Source organism: Poecilia formosa, unplaced genomic scaffold (assembly GCF_000485575.1).
Source record: "Poecilia formosa unplaced genomic scaffold, Poecilia_formosa-5.1.2 Scaffold29, whole genome shotgun sequence".
Taxonomy (NCBI): domain Eukaryota; kingdom Metazoa; phylum Chordata; class Actinopteri; order Cyprinodontiformes; family Poeciliidae; genus Poecilia; species Poecilia formosa.
Genome location: NW_006799968.1, coordinates 2,117,370 through 2,135,210, shown reverse-complemented (window position 1 = coordinate 2,135,210; position 17,841 = coordinate 2,117,370). Strand labels below are relative to the sequence as shown.

At 37.3% G+C, this 17,841-nt stretch overlaps 1 protein-coding gene across 6 annotated transcripts; it reads left to right on the top strand.

Moving 5' to 3' along the window:
- The first annotated feature begins 3,885 nt into the window (after positions 1-3,885).
- sppl2a (signal peptide peptidase like 2A) lies at positions 3,886-16,930 on the top strand. Of its 6 annotated transcripts, none has more exons than XM_007549055.2 (17): positions 3,886-4,151; positions 6,188-6,298; positions 6,404-6,586; positions 7,231-7,320; positions 7,921-8,054; positions 9,258-9,409; positions 9,527-9,623; positions 10,504-10,605; positions 10,944-11,025; positions 11,298-11,372; positions 11,448-11,504; positions 12,903-12,956; positions 13,457-13,556; positions 13,649-13,729; positions 13,810-13,970; positions 15,760-15,796; positions 16,444-16,930. In XM_007549055.2, exons 1-17 carry the CDS (start codon positions 4,092-4,094, stop codon positions 16,479-16,481), a joined length of 1,614 nt encoding a protein of 537 aa, XP_007549117.1. In that variant the 5' UTR covers positions 3,886-4,091; the 3' UTR covers positions 16,482-16,930. The 6 variants fall into 6 exon arrangements, with proteins under 6 accessions (XP_007549117.1, XP_016525508.1, XP_016525507.1 ...); XM_016670022.1 differs by lacking the exon at positions 16,444-16,930 and adding an exon at positions 15,925-16,032 and having other exon boundaries at positions 15,763-15,796; XM_016670021.1 differs by lacking the exon at positions 16,444-16,930 and adding an exon at positions 15,925-16,032.
- The last annotated feature ends 911 nt before the right edge of the window (positions 16,931-17,841 follow it).

Below are 17,841 nucleotides of genomic sequence, written 5' to 3'. Positions count from 1 at the left end.
GTGATATCCTCTTTTATTTCAAGGAGATGTAACAGAGATTAATTAAATCCACGTTCCTTTTTATCCCAAACACATTCCTTATCTTCACTCTGTTCACTCTGAGGAACGCCAGACCTCCGAGGGCCACGGTGGAGTCTGTTAGCACTCTATTTAGAGGATGATGTCACTCAGGGTTGTGCTCTTTTTGTTTTTCTAATGTCACACATTTTCATCCCTTTATGCTTTTGGTTTGATCAATCAACAAAAACAACCAATGTCACGTTCAAAGGTTTTTGTATTTTTTTTTCTGTTTCAGTAAGTACAACTCTTCTTCACCTGACATAAATTGGACTCTAGCAGGCAGACATGAACATTTCTCATCTTTGCATCTGCAAATTGAACCCAAAAGTGAACCAAGTCCATAATTATTTTCCTGATATCTTAGCTGATTTTTTTTTCTTATTATGTTTTCTTATATCCTGTAAAATTGCATCCCGTCGTTTCTATTTAAGAGGTTGATTAATTTTAGATAAATCATGGATAAAACTTTCTCAACATTTTACACCAACTCGTTTTATTTTTGTACTTTTATTTTCATCATTCACATTAAAACACATTTAAAATAAATACACTTGTAAACCTGCCAATGTTAATCCCTGGAGTGGGGAACATTTCCCTTTAGATTGCAGTTTTATATTTGGTTTATGCATTTCATTGGTAATGGACTTGCTGACATTAGCTAAATTAATGAAGAATTTACTAATGCGTTTAATTTAATTACATTCAGTACACAAACACTCTGAATGTGACGGTGCCGTAAAATCAAATTCTAGACTGTTAATTTAAGAAAAGCAACAATAAATCACCTGATATTTAAAAACAAAACAACATCGTTAAATAATTTGCAGATTATTAATCTCTTTCAAAGAGCTGTGAGAGCAATATTCTGTCTCGCTTTTCTTCTCCCGTCCTTGTCGGCAGAATCTGTTGAGATGGATTTGTTTTGATTAAATGATGGCCAAATCACAGCCAGGAAGGAAAGAACACACTGACCCAAACAGGATGTTTTGTTTGCCATTTTCTTCCGGCTTCATTCATCAAGTAAACCATGAATGAAACACAATACTCTACAGCACACAGACTTTTAAAGAGCAGGCAAACTTTAGTACCTTAACAATTTGTTGCCCTCTTTACCAACAGGACAGAACTTAATTTTCTGCCATGACATTCGATAAGTTCATGTAGCTTAATTTTTTAAATATTTCTTTGCAAATTACCAACCACCATAGTAAATACGTTATGGAAAGTGAAAAAGAATAGATTAAAATTAGAAAATTGAATATTGTGAAAAAAAAGTATAGTTTTGAAGTTTTATAGAGATTTATTACACAGGGAGTAAACCATGTTAAGCTTGTAATACTTGTTATTTGGATTACAGCAAATCTGTATTATTTGGATTTTCGTTACATATAATGACAATTTTAAAAAGTTATATGTCCCAGAAAATTAGAATATTCTGAAAAAGTTATTAATGGAAAGTTGAGTGGAAGGAAAACTGCAGCCTTGAGAGAAAATTGTAAAGCAAAAATCCTTTGGAGAATTTGGGGGAACTTCCCTGGAAATGGACTGAGGCTGGAGTCAGAGCGTCAAGAGCCACTACAGCCAGACGAATCCGCCACACTGGCTGCAAATGTCGCGTTCCTCATGTCGAGTTACCGCTGAGCCACGGATAAAGTCAGATGTGGTTTCATCCGGTTCTTTTTCTCCTGGGGAGAAAAGAAACTGGACTGTTGCATTGTGGTTCAAAGCTCTCTTATCAGATGAAGGTAAAGTTTGCATTTCATTTGTTGAATCCTTGTTGCTTGAAGTCCAGTCAGAAGTTCCAAGTCAGTGATGGTTTGGGGTGCCAAGCCACCATGTTGAGTATTCATAGAAATGAACATAGTTCTCAGAAGGCGGACATTTTTGTTTGAAAACATCCTGTTTATTGATTGTATGAAACATTCTAATTTTCGAACACTAAATTTCCTTTCTTTTTTATTATTTCTTGTTATTTGTAAGTCATAATCAACATTACAAGAAGGAACAGATTGAAATATTTCCCTCTTTGTAGAATGAACCTATATAAGTTAAAAACTACTGAATGTTTTTTTTTTTGATATTCAAACTTTCGACCTGTGCTTGTGTGAGTTCGAGCTGTGAGCATAATAATAGTTTAGTTTCCAAAGCGATGCTCCTGCTGATCTGCACTGAAGACGGTTTACCGGCTCTGTTTGTTAATTTCTCCGCATTCTGAGCTTCCCATGGAAATGCAGTCAGGTGAAGTCGGTGAATCCGACATATCGGGTTTACCAGCATCTGTTCCCATCAGAGACAGGCGAGCAGGCTGGCTTTTAACTAATTGGTGTGGAGATTTAACGGGTCACCGTTCAGAGCAGGAGCGCTTCCCTCTGTTCTCTGTCCGGTTTACAGGACTATTTGGATCAGTTAAAAAGTAACACAGCATCTTTGGTAAAAATTAAGAAAATTATAATTAATGAGAAAAGACAAATAAACTGAAAGAAAAGCACCATCCCGATCTGGATTTTATCTGTACTTTTGTTGAACCTGACAATATGGTAGGGAAATATTACAAAACCAATTAGAAATCAAATTAATGCTGCAAAAACCCAGAAAAGACAGTTAGAGAGATTCAAATACAGCATCTGCTGACCAAAACAAAGAAGTTTTAAGTTTTTAAATGTAAGAAAAATGATAACATTGCACTTACAAGCAAAAAAAATCTGATAAGTCTGGGGTGTATTTGTATTCGGCTTCCTTTGAAATCTCCCAATATTGCCTTTAGATGTTTCCTGATTAGTAAATAGAATTCACCCGAGGTTTGTTGGAGAACATCGGTGAGCAAACGGCATCATGGAAGAGCACAGCGGACAGGTCAGGGTGAAAGCACAGAGCGGAACCCAATATTTCAACATCCTGTAGTTCTGGTCAGTCCATCGAATGAAAAAGAGCAGAACACATCTGCAGACCAATCAAGACATGGCTGTGTCCACCCAAAATATATATATATAAAAAAATATATATATATTTTTTTGTTGGATCTAAGTTTGGACTTTGACTGGGCCATTTGCATACATGAGGAAGCATTTATTTGAACCAGTTTCTGGGCTTTCCAGCTTCCACCTCTTAAGGTAAATCAAATCTCTGACTATTTTCTGTTATTTTGATTTCTGAGAAGGACCTAATGATCCCATGCTTGTTCATAACAACCCTGTTGGTATAAGTCTGCTACGTGAAAGAGATAGTCTGGTTCCAGAACAATTCAGAGCTGCTAGTTTTCATTTTCCAATATTCACTTTCCCCTCTTTCCCTAGTCGTATCTTGCCCAAATGCCACATTTCTTGGTCTAACTTGAAGACTACCCCATTTTCACCCTTCGCTGAGTTTTACGACCTACTGTTAAAAAGTGGTGGGCAGGTCTGAACCTGGACAGTGACCCGACCTCTCCCGACCTTCACGTTTAACTGAGGTCTTGATCCTTCCCAAACGTCAAGGTTAATCTGTTTTACAACACTTGTGTGATTCATTTGTGGTTCTGAAAAATTAAAATTTCCTTTGTTTTCTTAATTAGGTAATTAGTTTTGAAGTTAAATGTTCAGCATTCCAGTTTCAGTTAGTCACAGTTCGTTCATTAATCTGATTTAATTCCCATTCTAATATATATATATTAGAATGGGAACCTATATACCTATATTCCTGTATAAACTTGACCACCAAAATGCTCGATGTAGCAGGATAAAAACTTGTAAAAAGTTTAAAGGGTATGAATACTTTCGCATAAGCTCGAAGGAGAAAGGAATTCCCCCGTCGACTAGAAGGGACTTTTATTTCTGAGAAGGCCCAAAACGCGTGTGTGAGAGGAACAGAAACTAAAAAGGCTCCGCTTGTGTCTCACATGACACAAGCCAATACAGGAAGTGCCCGGGCAGCTATTAGCGGCGAAAACAACAACCGTCACGATACGAACTTATCCAGCCGAACAAAAATGGTCTTGTACCGCACAGGGAGCAATTGACATCCAAGATTAAAACAAAGTCCGTGGAAAGACGAAGATGGAGGCGAAAGGAGCGCTCGGCGTCGCTCTTCTGTCTGTCATTTCTCTAATATCGCAGGTAGGTTTAAAAGGGACTAGCTTCTGTCGAGCTTAAAGAGCTATGTTGTTGTCGAAAACACAGTGACACACGGAGCGCCGAGAGCCACCAGCCTGCGTGTTTTGTCGTTACAAGGCGCCGATGTGTGTTTTAGCCGAGCTGTGGTTTAAAACGGACAGAATGCGGAGAGTAGAGGCGAAGCTAACAAAGCTAACTACTGTTAGCTTTCTGGTTTTTGAGTCAGCCTCATAGAAACAACACCGAAAACTGTTTGTATTTCTACTGAACACGTTCCTTTTCCACGGACACGTTAATAGGTCTGATATATATTTTGCATAAAAATATACAACTACATATAGTTATAAATAAGTTTTACGGCCTTTTAAACCAATTTAGCCAGTCTAAACATTAGTTTAAGTTGTGTTTCAGGTAGAGAGATTTTCCCAATCTCCACTTCTCTATAGCAACAAAGTTTTTATTTACGGCATTAGTCCCGATTAAAGCTAAATCAGGAAAAAAAAAAAGAGAAAAAAAACAACCGAGTACTGAAGACAACTGAAGGCGCCACATTCCAAGTAAATAAGTCATTATAAAAATATTTACTTATCACTTAACATTGAAAATAAATATTTATATATGATCATTTGGAACATTGTAAATACGTAAAAAATTATACATTTGTGCATAGATATTTAAATATTCCGATAAATATTAAAATTAACTTTAAAATAATAAACTGTGTAATTCATACTCTAGCACTTAAGGTAATGTATAATGTCAAAATATAACTATATTATAAATCTGTATTTGTCATAGAAAAAAACTGCGTGTGAATTTATATAATATGTCTACATGAGTGAACTGCAAAATAAAATCATACAGAAATATTTCATCTATCCACTGGTGAACAGGTAAGATGCAGGGTGCACAATGGACAAACAACCACAGTTACTCTTAAAAGCTATTTATGTGTGTAAATATGAAAACATGTTTGTTTTTTAATTGCAGCACTTTTGACCCTCTTTAAATCACATTAATTAAGAATCCAGAATCCAAAAATCATAAAACACTAATTGTGCAATGACTCATTAATTGGTCTGAAAATGTTTTACTCTAAAAATAAAATGCTGGTTTAAAAAAATCCTCATTGGTCTTGTAATTATCCAAGAATGAATACCCTCAGTTTTCTTGAATTGCCACTGTTTTATAAATTAGTATTGTCACAACTGAGTGTCCTTCAGTGTCAAACTGTTGTTTAGATGTTTCTAATATCTATTTTTGTTCTTTCTGTTTACTTGTCTCATCTGTCATGACGTGTGCTGCTGCCCTTCTTGGCCGGGTCATCCTTGTGAAAGAGGTCTTGGTCTCAGTGGGATTTATCTGGTTCAATAACGATTTAATAATAATAAAGAAAACTTAACAATCAAATACTTCATCGGTTATTCTGGTGATTAATCGGATTTTTTTAAAATTGGCCCCTTTTCCGGTTTTTTCTTTTAGGCCTTTAGGCTTTTTTTTATTTTTGGAATTCGGTTCCCTTAAAGGTTGCAATTAATTCCTTATTTTATTTCTTTTTTTAATAAGAAAATAAACATTTTATTGCGTAACATGCAATAAATTGGCGAATTTGATACGGATAAAGCTAAAAGTGTGCCACTTGTGGAGTTTTGGCTAAAACATATTTACAGACAAAGATTTTTATCTTGAATGTAAAATGTACAGATCTTTTGTGACTTAATTACGGCTCTGAATATGTTTTTTTTCCCCAGCAAATTATTTTTTTTCAGTCTGTATACTCCAGTTAACAATTAGTTGATTTTTAAATCAGTTGACGATTATTTCAATATTTGATTAATCCGATTAATCGTTTCAACCATGTAAATAACTTGCTTTCTCCACTCCAACCACTGACTAAAATAAAGATTAACTTGTAGGATGCTTAAATATTGTTATCCGGGGTCTCCATTTAGTCATGTTGGCGCGATTAATTTTATTAAAAATTTATTTAAAAAAGTGGAATTAGGTTTAAAATATCCATTGTATTTCTTCACCTACAGGTAAATTGCCAAGAGGCTGTTTTGCACATCTCAAATGGAAGTTTAGTTCGGGACTACTGCCTCGTCTTCAATCACTCCTGGACTCCTCTTGAAGAAACGCTCGATAAAGCTGTAAGTTATCAGTTATCTTCACTTCAGGAAACTCTGGCCTTGCTTGTCTCCTTACACTACCTGCTCATTGTTTATTTAATTTAATTTTTTTTTTTTTTTTATCAGACGACATACAAGCTGGTGAATCTGACGTCCACTGTGCTGTGTGACGACTCAGGAGTCCGACCAGAGGTGGTACAGGGCAAAGCTCTGGTGGTGATGAGGGGGGAATGCGGATTCAGCCAGAAGGCCATCATAGCCCAAAAACTTGGCGCTAAGGCGCTGCTTATTGCGAGCAACACAACACTGGTAAGACACTTAGATGAAATTGAATTTTTGGTTGGGGGGGGGAAAAAGATAAAATACATGCCTTTTTTTACTGTTTAATTTTAGTTGTTAAATACTCAATATTGTTTTTTTTTTTTCTATGAGATAAAAAAAATCTCAGTTTCTTGAAAAAGTATAGAAAGACTAAATCAGTTTTACAGGTTTTGCTTCCAACTTTGGCTAAATCAAGAACTTGTTTCTCCTTTTGTATTGAAATGACTAAAAGAAAACCACAGGAAGTGAAATGTTCTCTTGTATAAAATTCTATATTCGGCATTTGTTGTTTTTTTCTCTCTGGGCAGAGACATTAATTTTCTGTATTTTCTGACTTTTTCACAAAAATTCTTTTAATTTGTTAAAGCTCAGGCAAAGTTATGGAAACTTGTTAAAAGCTTTTTTCCGTAAGAGGCGTAACCAGAACTGTAGTTGTCAGGCAAATCATTTTTGGGAAAGCAAACAAACATACAGATATCCATACAGCAATAAGGAATGACTGTTTAATGACTGTTTCTATGATTGTACTCTTGTTTCTGAGCTAAACAGATTATCTTTGCTGAACCTTGTAGACTTTTCTTGTTCCAGTCTACACAAGTTTATTTGGTGTGGTTGCCAACTCTGCTCCTCAGGTCACTCCATCTGCCAACGAGTCAGAGTATCCAAAGGTCCTCATTCCTCTGGCTCTCATGAGATACAGGGACTTCCTGTCGGCCGAGCGTGTAAGTGGGGGTTGCTTTCTGTCTCTGCATTTTATTGGATCGGATTTCATCTCCTCCAAGAGCAAATTTGAAATGTAGTCATATTATGTAAGTTACAGTATTGCATATAGAAATGGCACTAGTTTTACCAAAAAGAGTTCAATCTTATCTGTGTCGGAAACAATTAACTGAGATTAATTGATTATTGAAATAATTGTTGGCTAATTTAGTGATCGATTAATCGTGAAGTGGAGTATGAAGGCCATTTGCTGAAAAATGTCAAAATTGTACAAACAACATAAACATTTTGCATTTAAGATGAAAAAACTTTGTCCGTCATTATGTTCTACTCAAAACCCCTGATATGTTATTGCATTTTAGACTGTAAAATGTTTATCTTCTTATTTGTAAAAGGAATTAACTTGCGTCTTTTAATGTAATCTAATTGAATATAATGTAAAAAAAAAAAAGGGTTTAAATGAAAAATCTGCCACTTTTTAGTCCAGTTAATTGATTAATTGTCAGAATAATTGATAGATTAAATAGATTAATCGTTAGATGCAGCCCTGATCTTACCTGGTGTCACCCATCAGAACTGTTAACCTCTTGTTTTTCCTCCAGGTGTTTGGCGAAGGAATGGAAGTGAAGCTGTACGCGCCGCAGTACTCTAAAATTGATCTGAACATCGTCGTCCTACTGCTGATCGCTATAGCAACGGTGGCTTTGGGCGGCTTATGGAGTAGAGCGTGTGAACGGTGAGAGTTGGTACTTCAGAGAGCTTGAAGTTTCGTAGGGGCGGTGTGAGCGAAAGCTTTATTTCGCTGTGCAGCTAAACATTTTACTTTTGTCATAACATTATTATTATATCAGTAAACTGCATACAGCAATGGCATTTATTCAAATTGTCGAATTTACTAACATTTATTAATTCACCCGTGGATCAAACATCAGAAAAAATTTATAAATTAACATTTCTGATAAAAAATGTCAGTTTTGTTTAACATTGTTTATTGTGACTTACCAACAAAACAATAAATCAAAATTCTTGAGAAAATGTTCACAATAAGTTACAAACGATACGATAAATGTTGTTAGTTATAGGAGCATATTCCAGGAATGGTTAGTTTACGTAGCGATATAAACGGAAGTAGGAAACTAGTATCAACACTTGTTGGGGTTTCTGCTTTAAAGTAACAGTTTGAAAGTTTCAGACTGAATCTGGCTACCTGACGAGACAGCCTGACTAACTAACCAGCTTGTCACACTACTGGTGTTAATCTATTAGGAGCATGACAGCTATTTTGTGTAATTACCATATTTTCCGCACTATAAGGCGCACTGAATTATAAGGTGCACCTTCAATGAATGGCCTATTTTAAAACTTTTTTCATGTATAAGGCGCACCTATTCTATGCTCTCTTGTAGCATAGAATAGACGCTACAGTAGAGGCTGGAGTTACGTTATGCATCCACTAGATGGAGCTGCACTAAACGGAATGTCAATAAAACAGTCCGACTCCGGTCGGCGAGGAGAGCCTTCCGTGACCGGGCCGGACGATGGTCACCCTTCTCCGTTTGCGCACAGCATGTTCATGGAGAACGTGGTGCTAAATGATCTGCAGACGACCTGATTATAGACGGTCGGTAGGTAGATGGGTCAGTCAAACTTTATTAACAAACCAGCGTTCTGACAACTATCCCAGCATGCATCGTGCGCTTCTTCTTCTACGAAAATGAAGTCGGCGGCTGCTTACCGTAGTTGCTAGACCTGTTGTGGCTCAATATTGGTCCATATATAAGGCGCATCAGATTATAAGGCGCACTGTCAGCTTTTGAGGAAATTGAAGGTTTTTAGGTGCGCCTTTATAGTGCGGAAAATACGATACACGAAAACTGCTGTTAAATGACTCAGCCATTTTAGATTTTTGCTCAAACACATTTCCCCTTTTTCACACCAGCGAACGACTGAAAAGCTTCGCTGCCGGAGGAGGAGCAGAAGAACACAAAACGGACAGCAGCAGAGTGCTCTACTCCCCCCTCAACATCATCATCTTCGTCATCGTGATGTGCGGGATGCTGGTGCTCATGTACTTCTTCTACAACGTCCTCGGTGAGCGGAACAGAATAAGCCAATCACTTGTTGGGATTGGAATAATCATACAAGGAGTTTATTTTATGTTTTTTAACTGGCGCATTTTGTTTTCTTTTTCCGTTTTTCCTTTCACAGTTTACATCATTATCGCCATCTTCTGTTTCGCCACTGCCTCAGCACTGTTCAGCTGCCTGGATGCAGTGCTAGACTTAATCCGTTGTGGCACTTTAAGGTATGAGCCTCGCTTCTTCCGGTATTATAAAATGCACTTGGAAAGATGTGCAAAGTGGATTATTTTTTTCTTTACAAAAATGTAAAAAAGCTGGAAATAATTGGGGTTGAAAAGATTAATCAGATTAATCGCTTATTGAAATAATCGGATAATCTAGGAATCGATTTATCACTAGCTGGACGATACAGACTCAAAAGAAGGTCATCTGTTGAAAGAACAACACACTCAGAGCAGGAATTAGGCCAAAACTGTACAAAATATATGTACATTTTAGATGTTTTTTTGTTTTTTTTAAGTTAGATTTAGTTTTACATTACCTGGTTCAAATTCTGTAAAGAACAAAATGTTGGTTTGAGGACCTTTTTGCTATCCATTTATTAATCGATTAATGCAAATGATCAAGTGTATACTAAATGAATGCTACGTTATTGCATTTAATGCTGCGGAATGTTTATTTTCTCATTCTTTATTTGCACCTTTTAATGTATTTTTAATTTTGTATAAAAAATAAAAAAGTGGTTTAATGAAAAATCTGAAGAATGTGGCAATTTTTTAATCAGATTAATCATCTGAATAATCGATTCCTAAAATGATCTTTAGTTTCAGCCCTAGAAATAATATTTTGAAATCGAACATTTCGTAGATGAGTTACCATTAGGAAATATTCCCATCTCCTCATTTATGCAGTTATTCAGTCACCATTACTCCAAACAAACAACCCAGACTGTGTGTTCACACCAAGAGTGTGTCACACAGAGAGCCCTGTGAGCGGTGTGTGTGTTATTTCTGTGTTTCCAGCAGCTTCAGCTGTTTAATGCACCCCGAATCATTGGTGTGTGTGTGTGTGTGTGTGTGTGTGTATGTGTGTGTTTTTTCTCAGCTTTTCTGTGTACAACAAGAACTTGTCAGTGAGGTCCATCCTGCTGGCTTCTGTGTGCATTACTGTCGCTGTGATCTGGGGAGTGTACAGAAATGAAGACAGGTACTGTCATGTCACACACACGCGCACACACACACGCACCCTCTGTTCTGTTTTGGTTCCATTTCTCTCTGATATTAAAGCAGGCGTCTGATTTGAAGTGAAGCAGAATTGAGTTGGAAACGCCCAAATTGTTGGCTTCTCACAGAGCAACACACACTTCATCATCCTCATTAGTTCATGTGAATTTGAAGACCTGGTTTATATTTTTGACGCTGACTGGGTAACTTTTAGTTTTAGTTTTTAGTTTCTGATCAGCCGATCTCCAATTATAAAACCGTCTGGTTCCTGTCAGTGGTCGATTTCTCATATCTGGTTAAAAAGCTGTTTTGTCCTCACAGATGGATCTGGATCCTGCAGAACTTGCTTGGCATTGCTTTTTGCCTCAACTTCATGAAGACCATCACACTGTCCAATTTCAAGGTACACACATACATACACACCTACACAGCTGTAGCCTCAGCATTTTATTGGTTTATATTGTGTTTCATTTTATTGTGTTTGCTCTGGGGGGAATTCACCTAGTATTTTCTTTTAGGCTGTTTATGTTTTCCATTTTAAACTTGTAGAATTGGCCAGGATATAATTTTTGATTTGCTTTATTTGAAATAATTACCTAGCAGTTTAGGATTATCTGTAGGATTTCTCTGATCTAGAATCAGCTTTTTTATATTAACTTGTCTTATTTCTGACAGATCTGTGTGATCCTGCTGAGTCTCCTCCTGCTGTATGACGTCTTCTTTGTGTTCATAACTCCTTTCTTCACAAAGGTTTGTATAAATAAGCTGTTTTTCTGTATTGTAATTTGCTTGTAATTAACTTCCACTCTTTTTGCTCTTGACCAGAATGGAGTCAGCATCATGGTGCAGGTCGCTCTCGGCCCCGACGCGTCTGGGGAGAAGGTAATTTCTCCAACAGTTTTATATTTATAATTTCATATAGAAACTGTGAAGATAAATTGCTAAAATCATCACAAATAATCTTTTTGTTTTTGAAAATCATATTTGCGTGCCCAAATATGGTGATCTGAGTCAAATTCTTATGTAGGGAAGCGAGTGAGCGTTAGACAAAGAGTTTCGGTCAGAAACTTCCTATTATGTGGTGTTGGAAAAGGTCGTTGAAGGCGAAACCGTTTCCCAAACCTAATCATGCAGTTTTGTAACGCTCTGAGGCAAATAACTATTGTACCCCTATTTAGGAACAGGAAACTGAATGTTAATTCTTCAGAAATGTGTTAAATGTCAAGACAAAACCGCTGCAAACTAAAGGACAGGCACAAAAAAGCTCCACAGACATGGAAATGGCATTACTTTATCAGGAATGATCAATATTGTTGTAAAAATATATTTTCTGTTTACAAACTTCACTTAAACTTCTGTAGGATTTTTTTTTAATGAGGGAAAATTTCCATATAATTATCGTAATAATTCATGGTATCTACAATAAGAGGGGCCAGGGAGTGTGTTGCTCAATTTTCAATTCATTTATCAGGACAAAACTCCAGTCATTCCAGCTATTTCTGTATCATCTTTCAAATGTTCTTTAAAATGTGACCAGTTTTGGCTCTGTAATTTATTAAAGCCTCTGTTTAACTTACTGGAAAATGTGGTCTGGCTTTGCAGTGTGCAAAAGTACATGTGCATCTCGGTAAACCAGATTGTCATCAAAATATTAATGCATTTTTTAAAATTCAATTAAAAACAGGAAAATCCTACTATATACCTTCATTACTAACAACGGTGTCCATTTTACCGTTTATGTTTATTTACCTTTTTGGTCACGTTATCGTCTGTTCTGTGCAGTCACGGCCTAATGACTTGTGTCATTAACATTCTCCAGAAGCCAAAACAGGCCATTGACAAAGAGTCAGCTGTACAATGAGTACTTTGTACACAGAAAGTTGAGTGGAAGGAGAAAGGTGGACAAGTACAAGGGGGAAAAATGCTGCCTTATATTTCACTTTTTGGATAAAACTTTGTATTGATATTTTAACTGATTGAGATGCACATGTATCTTTTTTTTAAATGCTATTTTTCAGTTTTTGTCTGTTACCTAATAAGGCAAACCGTCCTTCCTGTCAGTGTAAAGCATTATTAACGCATGTGCAGGTGTTTTCATCTTGGGGAGGTTAAGGGTGGGGTGGGGGGCCACTCGTAAGCTACAAGCTAAGCTAAGCTTGGTGATATTCTCTTTCAAACTGTTAGCAGCTTTATTAGCATCCAGGCTGCTGTGAATGCCCTGAGGGGAACTGTAGACTGATCTACTAACTGTGCGCTGGGGTTGGGTGGGCTCTGTCTTAGACACAAGGTAACATGGTGGAGATCCCCGCTGAACCCCAGCCTCCTTCTGAGAAAGTAAGACTTGACTTGTTACCCATCCACTACCTTTTTTTTTTTTCATTTGTTATGCTTCATCCTGGGGGAAAGGTGGAGGAAGGAACCTTTTTATGTCTCTAGCAGGATTGGCAACTTAAAAATATGGGAGTGGACCTTTACTTTGTGCATTGTTTTTCTTTCTGTTCTTCTAGGGCAGTCCAAATGAACTGTTGTGTTTTCTCTATCAGCACAACAAGACTAAATTTACACAAAGTTACTGAGTTGAAGGCAAAGAACAAAGCATAGTGAAGTAGTGGCGCCCCAAGAAAATTTTCATGTGGGGGACCAGGCCATTAAAACTTTTAGGGTGCCTCCTTCCAGCCCCAGATGTTTCCCCCTTGGGGCGCCACTGCTTTTGCAGACTCTGATTTCAAACACCGCAGCATTACAGACGTTGCGTTCATAAAGCATTAGCCGCTGTATTTAGCCCTGCTCCAGCGACTGCTCTGCCATTAAAAAAAGACTCTCCACATGTGCAGATACCCGTGGTGATGCGCGTCCCGCGGTTCTCAGCTTGGACTCAGAACCTGTGTGGGCTGCAGTTCTCCATCCTCGGTTACGGAGATATCATTGTCCCAGGTGAGATTCAACGCCTGTTGAGGTCGACATTTTAAAAGTACAGATCGGCGACTGCTCATCACTTTGCTCTTGGATTATCCTTTACCCAACAGGCCTCCTGGTGGCCTATTGCAGCAGGTTTGACATTTGGGTCAACAGCAGGAAGAATGTCTACTTCATCAGCTGCGTTTTTGGTAATTTTCCTTATTTATTTTTGTATGTGTATATTGGGTTTTGCTTGTATTTTGATATCCATCCCGCTTGCTCCTGGCAGCCTACCTCCTGGGACTGGTGCTGACCTTTGCAGTGATGCTTCTGTCGGGGATGGGCCAGCCCGCCCTGCTCTACCTGGTGCCTTTCACCTTGATAACCTCCGCCGTGGTTGCGGGCTGCAGGGGGGAGATGAGGCAGTTCTGGACGGGAACGACATACGAGGTGAGAAAAGCGGCGTGTGAAGAGCAGAGTCAGAATGGCTCGGTTTGAAGTTTGTCCCACAACAACCAAGCACACCAGTAGTGATGCATAGTTGCAGGGTGGAAAGATAATACATGCCTTACCAATTAATTTAAAAATTAAAAGTTGAAAAACCTGGAATATATCTGTGTTTGCTCTCCTTTACTCTGCTACCCTGAATAAAACGTACATAAGTCACCTAAGCAAAATGTGATTCTTCAGTATGTTGACCACAAGGGGACTGAACATGAATACACGCTAACTGTTTGAGAAGGGGCTGCACCGATTTCCGTCATTTTGGGAGATTGGCTGATATTTACATGTGAAACCGATCTCATCTATCTCCGCTTCTACTCTGGCGTGACACAGACCCTGCCCACAATGTCACAAAAGAACTTTTCAGACAAAAAAAAAAAAAAAAATTGGTATTGACCAAAATCAGAATCGGCAGGTCAGGTTTTTTTAAAGATCAGCCCAAAAACTACAACCGACGCTCCCCTGACTTTTATTAATTTTTTTAGCTCTTCTCTACCTTCAGACTTGCACTGATCAAAGATTTTATTTCCGATTTCTTTGTTTTTAACTACGCCAATTTTATTCTGATCCGATTTCTTTTTACAGACTATATACAACAACAAAATCAATTTTTACCCTCTTTTTTTTCTTCATTTTTTTTTTTATTGGTCAAAATTAAAATAGATGATTAGCCACAAAAAAAAGCAATCGTTGCACCTTTAAATTTCAAATATTTCTTTTCCAAATGAAAACAGAGCAACGTCTTTCAAAGTCTTGTTTTTCCTTCCACTTTACAAATTACCCAGTGCTTTGTGTCCTTATCATCAAGTCCCGCTAAATCCCCTTGAAGTTTCTCCTTGTCATGAGGAAAATTGGTAAATCGGCTCAAAGGTATGCTTTTGTAAAGCACGATATGCTCAATGCTGCAAAACAAGACGGCGTTGCCTAACACGTTGAATCTGTGCTTCAGTTTCAAAGCAGCTTTTGCATAAAAATTTCCCTGAAGCAAGCAGCTTTCTATTTGCAGGTTGGCGTCGCGTTACTGTTTGCCTTTAAAAAGGTGCTGCATACCTATGATAACGACGTGTTCTCTTGCAAGCTCTTCGCAGACTGCGTTGTTTGCTTTTAGACAAACGGTAGAATTTCTCCTCACACAGTTCTGTTAGCAAAGGTATTTCAGATATTTTACGGGAGGCCATTTTGGGTTGGAAAATTGTGTTCCAAGCCGTTTCCTGAAGCTACAGCTTCTGGCTTACTGCTGTGGCATTATTAGGATAACAGTAAAAATAATAATTTGAGTCTGTTGTTTGAGCTGTTTCATCACCACTGCTGAAGTTTTCCCGTTTATTCTCCTCAGCTCAGGTGATACGTGTTGCCTGTTTTGGTATAAAAATTAGATTTCCACAAACTTTTCCTCAAAGATCAGTTTCAGACGTCTACATAAAAAAAAACAATCTATTGTCATAAATGAACGTGTTTTTTTTTGTTTTTTTTGCATTATTAGGCCATTACTACTATATTTCCTGAAAATGGTCTCAAAACAGCAATTTTATCGTTCATCGCAATAACTTCTGGGACAATTTATCGTCTAGCATCATAGCAACATGTGTTATTGGACTAGTCAGGCCTAATTGCGATAAACAATGTTGTTGTTCTTTTGCGAACATTTTTAAGCATTTGGTTGTGTGTTTCTGTGTGTGTGTGAGAGAGAGGGGAGTAGAAGCAAGATGTGATTCTGTCTTTGATTAATTTTCAGCAGGTTTTGGATTCATCCAGGGAACCTTTGCTGCCAGGTGTGCTTCTCTCCGACCCAGATCCCTTCTTTTGCCTATTTCCTCTCATTAGTGTTGCTTCTTACCACTCATCACCTCTCACAAGCTTTTATTTCCCCCTCTCCCCTTTTCTATCTCCTGATTTCCAGGGTCAGCGTCTCGCTAAGACGCAAATCCCAACAAATGAAAACTGCCATGTGGAACATCAAAGTGTTTTCCACAAACAGACCACCAGGTGTCTCCACATGACAAAAAAACAACAACAACAATAAGAAACAATTCAGATGAAAAGCCAACACTTCTTTGATGCGGATTAAATAAAAGTTGTGGCCCTGGAACAGCTCTTTAACTTCATCTCTTTGTTTCTGCATTATGTTGTGCAGCTACTCGTCTTCCTCATCTCCCGCATTCATTCGTCCTTTCCAATCAACAGGGATAATAATGAGTTGATATTCGTTCGACCTTTTTGCATGCTGTTGCTTGCGGTTAGCGTTGGAGAGCTATTGCATGGAGTTTGGATGGGTTAGGAGGTAATGCTAAGATTTTCTGCTTGCCTGCTTTTGGATCTACAGTTTTCGCACTGAGCAGCATGAGACCATTGAACACTTTAAATAAATTATTAACACCCTTTGTTAATTTTTGTTTTTTTGTTTTACCTTTTATTTTAGAGGGAAGAACTGACCGGTCCATAGGGGAAAGCTGCTGAGCTCCGACTGCTGGAATCACTTTTTTTTTCTTTTTTTTACAATGGTTGTTTTTTTTGTTTTTTTTTTTTGTTTTTATTTCACATTTGCATTGCAAGGGAACACTGTCTATTCTGACTTTTCTGACAACTTAGAATCACTTTTACTGATGTGATCGGGAGCTTGGGAACTACCAGATCAGCCCACAGGAGATGTTGGAGTAATTGAAACATCTTGTAGTGCCTGAGAGGTCTGTTATGTTTACTAGCAGAAATCAGCGATGACTTCGCCTCGGCGGTAAACGAAATTAGAAAGCACTTTATAGAATCTGGCTTGACAGAATGAGGGGGGTTTAAATAACATCTACCTGCAGAATAATATAAGTTTGATAACTGGGTTTTCTGTATAATCTTTTTTGTAAGATATGATTTTTTTTCCCTTTGCCTTATAATAAAGAAACTACTTAATCTCCTGTGTGTGTGTGTGTTTTTTTTTGTTTTTTTTTAAACATTAAAATTTTATTATCTTTGAAATATGTTTTGTGTGCTGGGCATTTTAAAGAGGAAAGATTTTTCTTTTTTACATTTTTGCAGAGCCACAGAATAAACAAATGGATTTTGTAGTGTCATAATGTGGATATTGCATTTTGTCATGTTACAGCCACACACATGTTTGCATTTTGTTAGACTTTTATATGATAGACTGGCAAAAAGTAGCAGATAATTCTGAAAAGTGTGGTGGGCACGTGTTTCACCACCCTTGGATTACCCCTAAATAATCTGTGGAAGGACTTGAAGTTTGCAGGTGTTACAAATTTACTCTGAGCTTGAGCTATTTTGAAATAAATAAATTAATAAATAAAAACTTCTGTCCTGATGTAAAAAGTTGTGAAACTCCAAAATATGTAATAGTTGTGAAATTGTACAAAGGGTGAAAAAAATGTAAAAGACAAATTAAGGACTATGTATTTCCACATATGCAAAGGTATGCTTTCTGTCCTGCGTTGTCATCAATGTTTTGATTATATAAAACAGATCATCAATGTTTACAGTAGCAATCAGATTGTTCCTGATTAGAGTTAAGTCAGTGCGGTTTCAAATTAGTTGAAGGTTATTTACCTCAGACGAATCTATAAAAAGATACATTGTTCATCTAGTAATTAATGATTTATTTACCTTAAACTTTAGAGATATTCTTTGTCGTCATTTACGAATGCCCCCCGAGACGCTTATAAAAAAGACAATATATTAGTGTCATATCTGGATATTTGGCTATTGATGCTCTCTATATCATATTGTGTTTTTATCCATCAAAAAAATGAAGTCTGAAATGTTGCTATCGTTTACAGTTGGGCACAATTATAATAAACACCGCATTTTACGA